Genomic DNA, 12,221 nt, shown 5'->3' on the forward strand with positions numbered 1-12,221 from the left:
GTTATGGCCTGAAGGGGGAACGCAAAATCCCAATCAGGAGTGGTGTCAGGCAGGGCTGTGTCCTGGCCCCATTCCTTTTTAATTTGTACATAAATGGTTTGGAAGACGCCCTGTGCAGCAATAGTTTAGATCCCCCATATGTAGCTGGCCGTCCAATCCCGGCGCTTTTTTACGTTGCCGATGCTGTGCTAATGTCTCGTACTCAAGTGGGACTTCAGCGCGTGGTGGATAGTTTTGCCCTCTTTATGAAAGATCTGTGCCTAATAGTAAATACCTTGAAAACTTTCATCATGCGCTGCGGCAGGTACTCTAAAACTAAGAGGGACATTTTTATTGCAGGACAGAAGCTTGAATCCGCTAAGCAATTTTCCTACCTAGGAATACTGTTTACCCAGAACAAGTCATGGGGGCAGGAAGTAGCAGTGAAAAAACTTGCGATGGTTCACTCGTGTGCTGCCCTAAAGACTTTTTCCAAGAAATTGGGTACTAGACCACCTGTGGAGCTAATTAAGATCTATAAAGCCAAATGTGTATCTGGTGCAACCTACGGTAGTGGGGTATGGGGCTTTGTAGACCCTATGCCCATCCAGGTAGTTGAAAACTCTTTTCTGAAGTTTATCCTTGCAGTCCCTAAGAGTACTCCTAATTATAATTGTCATGAGCCTCTGCTCTTATGGCACAGACTGTGGACTAAAGAAGAAACCAAGCTGAATAGAGATATCCTGGCAGATATTTTGAAACTAGAAGGAGCTATGAGGATACCATGGCTGAGCTATGTATGTAAGTTTTTAACGGATATTGGAAAGTTGGATTACTTTCTAAATCCCCTTACTATCTCAGCCATTTCACGTAAGGACTTGAAGAAGGAGGGCTTGTCGTTCTTGGATTCTTTAAGATTAACATCCGAGGTTATAAAACCTATTGTCCTGCAACATCAATTGTTATTAAGAACTTTTAATATTCAACCCCATTTGATATATGTCCCTGGCAATTATGACAGATTCTTATTATCTCGTTTTAGATTTGGGATTTTCCACAGATTGGTTAGCTTTCCAATAGTAAATGACTGGACGCATGATTTACAGCCCTGTCCCTGAGATGATGTATCGCCCCAAAGTACTATGCATGTTCTTTTATTTTGAAAATTTTACAGCTCAATTAGGCGTAGTGTTTTATTGCCGTTATTGAGAGAGATGGGCCACCCGTCAATGCCGTTTGGCTATGTTAAGCACTTAATATCTGGATAATCAACCATGTGTTGCAACAATTACATTGTTTTGAAAAAAGTGATGTATAGTAGAAAAACTGTGACTATATAATGCACTTTAAGTAGATAAAGGATATCTCGATTTGGAATTTCGCCATCAATGAATTTTTGTATGACATTGAGAGATTGTAAAATGGATTGATATGAATTGTAATGAAAGGATTTTTATGTATGCTTTTATGATTGCTTTCTAACAATCGAATAAAGTTATATTTGACTTTGACTACTAGGGACTTACAAGGCCTATTATTGTGATTAGACAATATTCCTTCACTGCAGAGTACTGTCCCTGGGTCTAGTAAGCAGAGCCCGGGGCACAGTCAGGATCAGTTACCACCAGTCCCAAGTGAAAAATGTGGGTGATCAAGGCAAAAAGTATGACTTTTCACATTTGGGTTTCTGTGTCTCTTTGAGTTAGTTCATGAAAGTCTTTTTATTTGGCAATATTTTCATTTAGCATCATGTCTTACGTTCCCCCTTTGTTGATTGAGCTAGATCATAAAAGCCGTCAGTATTTGGACGATCGCGTCAATTGACAATTCAGTGTTCCTCTACTCCTTCATTAGAAGTTCAGGTTCAGGTTTTTGACCCGTTTTCGTCTATTTTTTATATTTTTGGGTCCTCTCCAGTAGAGCTGGACATCTTTTTATTTACTGTACCGGGTAAGGATTAGAAAGAAGTATTAGAGAGAAAGTCTGAGTTTTCTTACACAATTTCTTTGAAATTCCCAAGTTATTGGTCATCGTCTTCGATGAAGGCATGATGGAATAAAGCCTCAGTTTAGGTTCAATCCACATGATTGCTAGGAGATACTAACGGATTTTAATGAGCTTGGTTGTTCACCACTCTTTTAAGGCTGAGATACAGACTGAAATCAAGTTGTCCATGATGGCCCAATTTTGAGCGCAAGGCATTTATGTGATAATTTCACTAAATGTAGGGAGAAGCGATTTTACTTAGGAGTGCACTATTCTCATACATAAAGATTGAGGCCTGTATGCTTCAATAGGGATTTCATTTATTTTTGATAGGTAAGATGTACTTATAGAAATCCAAACTCAAAATGTGACATACTAAAAAGACGTACATGTACACAAATATTGGTTAAAACAATTTCAAACATAAAAATATTAATGTCTCAATCATTTAAACCTCACCATGTACAATTGTTACTAAATAAAATCAGCCACCATTCTTAAAAAAATACACAATTGCAATATTGCAGAGGGAACAAATACATTCTTGGGGCCTGATTGACAAAACTAAACTTACACCTTAGTGTATGTTTGCTATTTTTTGGTACTCACAAACATATTTTAAGAGTAATAGGTTCACAACTGCGTAGCTCTGCACTCGTGGGGAAAAGTCTGCTCACAAAAAGATAGGACATGGCTATCTTTATGTGTGCGGAGTCTCCACAATGTGTTAGTATCTCAAGAAAGTGCTTCTGATTAAATTCACAGTATAAAGCAATACAAAAGGGGATGATGGACGGAGCGTTTGAGCAAATCAAACACTCACCCCCAGTCAACTGATCTGGGTTTAATCCATCACCATTCTTTAGCCCACTCAGCCACCCCATTTCAGACATGGCTATATGCAAATCAGTCTGACCCTGTGCCTCATGGGAACAGTCCAGCCCGAACTGCCAAACCATGTCTTCCTTGGACCGGAAACAAGCATCCTGGGACCGGTTTCGGATTCATAATCCTCATCAGCCAGGCTATCTTGAATCCAGTGGCCAAGTGAGCAAGGGACTCACGTTTGAGCATACCCTGCCACACTTAGGGCGAACAAAGCGATACAAAAAAGGGGATGATGGACGGAGCGTTTGAGCAAATCAAACACTCACCCCCAGTCAACTGATCTGGGTTTAATCCATCACCATTCTTTAGCCCACTCAGCCACCCCATTTCAGACATGGCTGTATGCAAATCAGTCTGACCCTGTGCCTCATGGGAACAGTCCAGCCCAAAATGCCAAACCATGTCTTCCATGGACCGGAAACAAGCATCCTGGGACCGGTTTCGGATTCATAATCCTCATCAGCCAGGCTATCTTGAATCCAGTGGCCAAGTGAGCAAGGGACTCACGTCTGAGCATACCCTGCCACACTTAGGGCGAACAAAGCGATACAAAAGGGGATGATGGACGGAGCGTTTGAGCAAATCATAGTATAGTCCCAAAATGCATTAAAACGATCTGGTCTGCATCAACATGATGGAATTCACAATTGTAATTAGTTTCAAAGTGCTTCACTTGAACATAAAGTGACTCATGCATCATTTCATGCTCTGATACCATGCTTCCTTAATGCAGGATGAGGGACCCTTTTCCTCTCATTTACAAGGAGAGGACAAAAATGGAAGATGCATTGATGAGTATTTCATTTGTAGCTCCCTGAAGCAATACCTAAAGATGTCAGAGACCCTGCTTCTAAAGCCAGGGATTCTCCAGTCCATACGAGACTGGAGGACAGTACTCCTTACAAGGCCTCTGATGGAGTGATCTACTAATTTCTTTCCATCAACATAAAATCTGTCACAGGTGTTGCAAAAAGTGACCAATGTGACCCAATGATGGGATTGATCTAACGGAACAATACAGTTTGGTTTATGGTGCTTCGGCCTGGTCGCCCCCTCGCTCCCTGCCTGCTGCCTGCCACTTACCTGCTGCCTGCCTGCCTGCTGCCGATCCATCCCGGCGCCCCAGCCGCCGCAGGGCCGCCCGCCTTGATCGCCGATCCAGCCCGGCGCCCCAGCCGCCGCAGGGCCGGCCGCCTGGATTTCGCACCGGTTTTTGACGCGACCCCGCCCCCCGCCTACCGATAGGCCCACGCGCTCCCCGCCTCCCGCCTGACCCGCCCTCCCGGATCCCTTCTTATGACGCCCCCTCAGCGACCGCGCAGCAGACGCGCGCAGCGGGAGCACCAAATGAGCGCCGAAGGTGCGCCAAAGGTAAGCCCGTCTGCGCCCGTCCGCGCCTGGACCGTGCCCAGTGCCAGGACCCCTGGGCCCCGCAGATCCCAGCCCACCCGCCGGACGTACGACGCCGCCACCCTCATCGCACTCAACGACGGACGAGCCCCGGGATGCTACCGTGCCACCCCGAGGCGCTCCCACGGACCCTTCTGCTGCACCGCCTGCAAGTTCACCTGCATCCGGACCTGCCTCGCACCAGCACCCGCCAAGACGAACACCAGCACCAACCACCTCAAGTGCATCCTGCTCAACACCCGCTCAGTCCACAGACACGCCATCGAACTCTGGAACCTCATCGACACCACAGCTCCTGACGTTGCCTTCCTCACGGAGACCTGGATGAACGCCTCTTCAGCGCCCGACATCGCCATCGCCATCCCAGACGGCTACAAGATCATCCGGAGGGACCACACCGCCAACCAGATGGGAGGAGGCATCACCATCATCCACAGGGACACCATCCGCATCACGACCCACACCGACGACATCCTGACTACTGCCGAACACCTACACTTCCAGATCCACACCGACCCGAAGACCACCCTCAGAGGCACCCTGATCTACCGACCCCCGGGACCACGCACACAATTCAGCGAGGACATCGCCGACTTCGTCAGCTCGCATGCCCTCCCCTCCGCTGACTACATCCTCCTGGGGGACCTCAACTTCCACCTGGAGAACAACAACGACCGCAACACCACCACCCTGCTCGACAACCTCGCCAACCTCGGACTCAAGCAGCTGGTGACCACCCCCACCCACCTCGCCGGACACACACTCGACGCCGTCTTCTCATCCTGCAAAGACATCGTCTTCAGCCACGCCACAGGACTCCACTGGACGGACCACAGCTGCGTCCACTTCACCTTCAGAAGAACGACGATCCACCACCACCAGCAACAGGTCGCCCGCAGAAACTGGAGCAAGATCACAGTCGACCAGCTCGCCGCTTCCCTGAGCCAGCACCCTCCCGCCAGGTCAGCGAACCCCAGCCAGGCCGCCGACAACCTCACGAAGTGGATCAGCAACTGCGCGGACGAACTCGCCCCACTGAAGACCCCGCCCAGCAGACCCGGCAGCAAGAAGGCCCCATGGTTCACCGACGAACTCAAGAGCTCCAAGAAGAACTGCCGAGCCCTCGAGAAAGCCTGGAGAAGGGAGCCAACACCGGACAACATGACCACCCTCAAGCTTGCCACCCGGAAGCACCACCAGCTGATCCGCGACACCAAGAAAACTGCATTCAAGGACCGACTGGACAACAACGCACACAACTGCAAGGAACTCTTCAACATCGTGAAAGAGCTCTCCAACCCCAACGCCGGAAACAACGACATCACCCCATCGCAAGAACTCTGCAACTCCCTCGCCTCCTACTTCCACAACAAGATCGCGGACATACACAACAGCTTCAGCACACAACCGACGAACGCCACGTCCGACTCAACCGAACCACCGCCCCCCACCACCACCCTCCACGCCTGGACTACTATCAGCACCGAAGACACCGTCCGCACGATGAACTCCATCCACTCCGGATCTCCGACCGACCCTTGCCCTCACCACGTCTTCAACAAGGCCGACGCTGTCATCGCACCCCACCTGCGGGACATCATCAACACCTCATTCGACACCGCCACCTTCCCTGAGAGCTGGAAGCACGCCGAACTCAGCGCTCTACTCAAGAAACCAACAGCGGACCCCACCGAACTGAAGAATTACCGCCCCATCTCGCTCCTCCCGTTTCCAGCCAAAGTCATCGAGAAGACCGTCAACAAGCAACTGGCCGCCTTCCTCGAGACGAACGGATCCCTCGACCCCTCACAGTCTGGCTTCCGAGCCAACCACAGCACCGAGACCGCCCTCATCGCTGCCACCGATGACATCCGAACCCTGATGGATAACGGAGAAACAGCGGCCCTCATCCTCCTAGACCTCTCCGCGGCCTTCGACACCGTCTGCCACCGCACCCTAGTGCAGCGCCTCTACAACGTCGGAATCCAGGAGAAGGCACTGGAATGGATCATCTCCTTCCTCGACGGAAGAACCCAGAGAGTCCGCCTACCTCCGTACAAATCAAAGGCCACCGAAGTCATCTGCGGCGTACCCCAAGGATCCTCGCTGAGCCCAACCCTCTTCAACGTCTACATGAGCCCCCTCGCGGCCATCGCACGCCAACACAACCTGAACATCATCTCCTACGCCGACGATACCCAGCTGATCCTCTCCCTTACCAACGACCCCGCCGCCGCCAGAGCCAACCTTCCCGAAGGAATGAAAGAAGTAGCCGAGTGGATGTCGACCAGCCGCCTGAAGCTGAACTCGGACAAGACGGAAGTCCTCATCCTGGGATCCTCGCCCTCCGCCTGGGACGACTCCTGGTGGCCCCCCGCCCTGGGAACTGCACCCAAACCGACAGACCACGCACGCAACCTGGGCTTCATCCTGGACTCCTCCCTCTCCATGACCAAGCAAGTCAACGCAGTCTCCTCGTCGTGCTTCAACATCCTGCGCATGCTACGGAAAATCTTCCGGTGGATCCCCACCGAGACCAGGAAGACTGTCACCCAGGCCCTCGTCACCAGCCGACTGGACTACGGCAACGCCCTCTACGCCGGAACCACCGCCAAGCTCCAGAAGAGACTCCAACGGATCCAGAACGCCTCGGCCAGACTCATCCTCGACATCCCACGACACAGCCACATCTCCGGACACCTAAGAGACCTGCACTGGCTCCCGGTCAACAAGAGAATCACCTTCCGTCTCCTCACCCACGCACACAAAGCCCTACACGATCAAGGCCCGAGCTACCTCAACAACCGCATCAACTTCTACGCTCCCAAACGACACCTCCGATCAGCCAGTCACGCCCTTGCCGCCGTCCCCCGCATCCGAAGAACGACAACAGGAGGAAGGTCCTTCTCCTACCTGGCTGCCAAGACCTGGAACTCCCTCCCTCCCGACCTGCGCCTGACCCAAGACCACCTCGCCTTCAGGAAGAAGCTCAAGACCTGGCTGTTCGGGCAGTAGCAGCACCCCCCCCCCCTAGCGCCTTGAGACCCTCCGGGTAAGTAGAGCGCTCTATAAATGTCTATGATTGATTGATTGATTGCTTAGTTGCATCCTAAAGGATATGAATATCGGTATGCCAAGATAGTCTTTACTCTTTGCTGCCCATCCAATGTATACAAATATTTGTGCCATAAAACTGAGGCCTTTGCATCAATGAAGGAGGTGTTTATACATCTTAAATATTGTCAGGATGTTTATTGAATTTGTATGCTTGGTATTCAAAGTCTCTTCATTACATGTTAGATTAGATTAGATTAAAATACTTATAAAGCGCATGGCTGCCTCGGCAAAGAGGCGTCCCAGTGCTAAAGCAAGACTGAGCAGGGGACAAAGCCCATGTGCCCTAAACGGACCCAATAAGTTATTTTAGTGTATACCCTCTTATTAACTATGAACTTTGCTGTATGTGTCTCTTTGATAAATATTGTGAAGGATTTGTATGCGTCATTTGTATTCAATTATGTCTCTTGCAGACCTGAAGAAATTCAGTGACCTTAATGCATTGGTGGTAAATGTTTGGCTGTTTTCAATTAAATATAAGAGGTGAACTAATAAAGAACAGGTAAGATGACTCAAGGACTAAAGTGACCTTATCGATCAAGGACTACTGAGGTCCTCCTTGTCCGAAATATATTGGCCTTCCTGCATTTGTGGCAGCAGCGGATGCTGTTTGAGGAGAGCACCTGCATGAAGAAACTGGGACTTGCCTTGAGGAGCTATTGTGAGGGCCATAGGTGCTTTGAAAAATCCTTTGGACTGTTTTAAAGCTGGTCCTAGGAAGGGTGTATCACACTGTAAAAGTATCGTTCTCACTTTATTTCCACTTCACTGCGTGACCTGTGAGTATAGGGTAAGAAAGGACTGGAATCCCATCTGAGAGGTCCAGTCATGAGGCAATGACAAACACATTATGGAACAGGCACATTACAAGCAGCACTAATAGCTACTTTCTAGCCTGTATCTTACCCTTTTGTGCCACAGGTAGCAGTAACAACACCCGCATGGCAAAGCATTGGAATAGCTGCATCTGTCTAATTAGTCTTGTTTTGTTGTGTCTCCCTCCAGGGTGGTCCAAGCACCACTGATGAGATGTGCCTTGCCTACCTTGCCTACTACCCCAGGAACCACATCGCTCACTGCTTAAGCATCCCAGATTACAGCCCTGTCTCATCATTTCTTGGCTTCGACATCACCAAGTATGTGTATGCTCCCATCTTGTGTCTGTTGTAAATAACTAAATGAGTTACTGTAAATTCTCCTTTTAACAAGTCCAAATCTTACAGTCACGCTCTTTGCTCTCTGAGGGGTATGCCCCCTCTCAGAGACAGGTTATGCCGTAGCCCGATTCAAAAAGTGAATTCTCCCCTTTAAATTCTAAGGAAAGTAATATCTACTATTGCTTATTTTTAACTCTATCCATCAGTCTGGCATTTAGGAAGGCTCATCCTCATCCTGCTAACACCAAACATGGACAGCACCCCCCCCAAGGGAACAAGAATGGAGGAAAGTAGGGTCATGGGAACCTAGAACTGGAGTTGGAGTAATACATGTTAGCAGTAGTCAATGGATGTCATATGACCTTTCATGCTTGTCTTGTCCTTCCTTTATGAGGTTATTCCAAGAAGCAATAGCCTTTGACTACACATCTGGGAAAGTGACATTCCTAAGTATTTAAACTGGACCCACACTCAACTGATCTGACTAACTCAAAATACATTCAACCAGCAATTGTGTTGTAAAATGCCAAGACCATTAAGGGACACTTGAAATCAGATATAAATCAACGGTCTTTTTTCCTGGGGCTCAATGAGCTCCCTTCTAGGGTGGGTAAGAGAAGTGATCTATGTTTGGAACTTCTGAGTCTGGACAGAAAGGGCCATCTGCACAAAACCCTGACCTGGAGCTTTTATTAATTGGACACGACACTCATCACACCAGCTGGAGCCAAAGCTAGACAAGCCGGTCACCAATAGAAATGTAAAAAGATTTAAAACACAGCCCAGGGGACAAGTATTCCAAATGACATCAGCCGTCGTCAGGCCCTGTAAATTGAATGACTACAAACAAGCACCAGGCTGGTATATAATAGCAGAAAAAAGCAAAAAAACCATAACAATTTAGAAAAATAGGCCCAAAGATGCACTACCAGCCCCACTGAAAAGATTGTTGTAATCAAATGCTGTGCCTTTTCCATCAAGACTCTGCCAGCTAAACTCCTGCAGGACATTTTTATTCACAAAATAGTCAAAGTGTATAATTTTCTATTCAAGTCTGACAGACCTTCCTAACCCCATAAGCACTATTCTAGAGTGATCTAAGCGGTCTCCTCATTGCAGGATTGACACATTGTATGCCACATTGAGAGGTCATCCTGCACTATTGTGGTCTCTCTCATTGTCTCATATTAGACACCCCTGCATTATGATCTGCCTGCAAAATGGCCTTTAGAATAAATGCCAATTCTGCCACGAAGCACTTGAAGGAGAGTCTTGTGATAGCCCCATTAGTCGGGCTTGCTATCTCCAGACTGGATCACTGACATAATATCGAGTACAAAAATATAGGCATTAAAAATATCGAGTTTAAAATATCGACTACCAAAATATCGAAATCCTATCTACAAACAAGTAAGTACAAAAATATCAAATCAAAAATATTGTTTACAAATAATATAGTTAGTCAAAATATCGAAATACTTAAAAATACTTAAATAACCTTGAAATTATAAAATAATAAATTTAAGTTAAAAAAACAATTTTATATTTTAAAACATAAATATATATATTCACATGATATTAATAAAAAAAAACACAATATTTTTACCGTAGGATTGCGTAGGGGTAAAAATTACTATTCCCACTCCAGTGAGTGCAACTGTAGGGAAAGCGTTGGATAGCGTAGGGGTAAAAAATACTATTCCCACTCCAATGAGTGCAACAGTAGGGTAAACGTTGGATTGCGTAAGGGTAAAAATTACTATTCCCACTCCAGAGAGTGCAACAGTCGGGAAAGCATGGTTAGCGTAGGCGTAAAAATTACTATTCCCACTCCAAAAAGTGCAACAGTAGGGAACGCGTTTGATAGCGAATGGGTAAAAATTGCTATTCCCACTCCAGTGAGTGCAACAGTAGGGAAAGCGTTGGATAGTGTAGAGGTAATAATCGCTATTCCCACTCCAGTGAGTGCAACAGTATCGAAAGCATTGGATAGCGTAGGGGTAAAAATTACTATTCCCACTCCAGTGAGTGCAACAGTAGGGAAAAATTTGAATAGCATAGAGGTAAAAATTACTATTCCCACTCCAGTGAGTGCAACAGTAAGGAAAGCGTTCGATAGTGTAGGGGTAAAAATAACTATTCCCACTCCAGTGAGTGCAATAGTAGGGAAAGTCAATACTTCATATATTATTTAAAAAAAAAAAAATATATATATATATATATATATTAATATTTATAAAAAATGTAATAAAAGTAATTACCAATTTAATATAATATAATAATTAATCAATTAAAAATACAAATAAAAATTAATTATTACAATTAATTGCCTAATAATACAAATTAATTACAATTAACAATTAATTAATAAGCAATGAAAATTAATTAACAATAAATACAAAATAAATACCAATAAATACATTACATTATATAATTAATTATAATTAAATTACTTCCCACCCTATTCCCCCATAAACCCACAACCCACTACGGAAAATAAATTATTACAATTAACATAATTATCAATTATTCAATTAAGTGAAATTAATTGCCAATTAAAATTTTATTAATTACCAAATAAAAATTAATTAACAATTAATTCAAAATAAATAAATTTAAATATTTAAAATTAATTATAATTAAATTACTTCACACCCTATTCCCCTATAAACATACAACCCGTTACAGAATTAAATTACGCAAAAATTAAATAACATAAAATTCATTACTTAAAATAAATTATAACATAAATATACAGTTTTCACACATATACTAACATACAAAACACTATAAAAAATTCAATATTATTTAAAATTCGATAATTTTAATAACCTATATTATATACTTTGATATTTTAACTTTCTATATTTATAAAATTCGATATTACATGACTTACCTTAAAAACAATATTTTTGATGACTATATTCTGTCCATTCGATATTTTGTCCGTTCTATTTTTTGAAGTCGATATTTGTGTAATTCGATAATTTGTACTCGATATTTTGTCTGTATACCCTCCAGACTATCCGTTCCACGAGCAATACTGGAAATTCAGAGGAGGCCTTACTTATCGCCAAATGCAGTGTTTGTAGCCTGTGCAACAAACTACACACTGCTTTCGTGCCTCTACTGGTTGTGGTGGAGGCAGATGCCATAGCCGTCAGCAGGGACAGCAATCTTCTTCTTCCTTGACACCTGCCATAACTTCAGCATATGCTTATTCTATGTCACTGGTTTGGGATTACCTCACACCATTGAGTTCCACAGGTAATTCATTATGTTCCAGTTCCTATCTTTCCCCCCTCCTGCTCTCTTGATTTTGGCAGATCATACTTACTTTCTCTCCCAAGAAGTTCACTGTTGGACAAGTCATAAGTCATAAGTCAGATGTTCTTGTAGAGCGCACATATCACCGTGAGGTCTCAGGGCGCTGGCAGAGAAAAACACACAAACCTTGACGAAGGCTAGTGCCTGATATCGCATTGATTATTTTGTGACAAGACAGCTTATCGAGTGCCCCAGATGTAGAAAATGGCATGTAAAGTACTCCCACTACCTCCTAAAACCTGAGAAAGATGTCAGGCCTTTCTATATCTCTTACCGCTTTTCTGCCTTAAAGGAATCTAAGCGCCAAGATACTCCTTGGAGTGGTAGTTGCGCTATACAAGTGCTTTCTCACATCAC

At 45.2% G+C, this 12,221-nt stretch overlaps 1 protein-coding gene across 1 annotated transcript in view; it reads left to right on the forward strand.

Moving 5' to 3' along the window:
* LOC144769766 (putative DBH-like monooxygenase protein 2) overlaps window positions 1-12,221 on the forward strand; it is a 611,053-nt gene that overhangs the window by 300,251 nt on the left and 298,581 nt on the right. Inside the window, exon 11 of the mRNA XM_078653944.1 lies at window positions 8,386-8,516. Within this exon, the coding sequence (XP_078510070.1) occupies window positions 8,386-8,516 (131 nt within the window). The remainder of the gene's footprint in view (window positions 1-8,385; window positions 8,517-12,221) is intronic.

The sequence above is a fragment of the Lissotriton helveticus genome, chromosome 7, assembly GCF_964261635.1.
Source record: "Lissotriton helveticus chromosome 7, aLisHel1.1, whole genome shotgun sequence".
Lineage (NCBI taxonomy): Eukaryota > Metazoa > Chordata > Amphibia > Caudata > Salamandridae > Lissotriton > Lissotriton helveticus.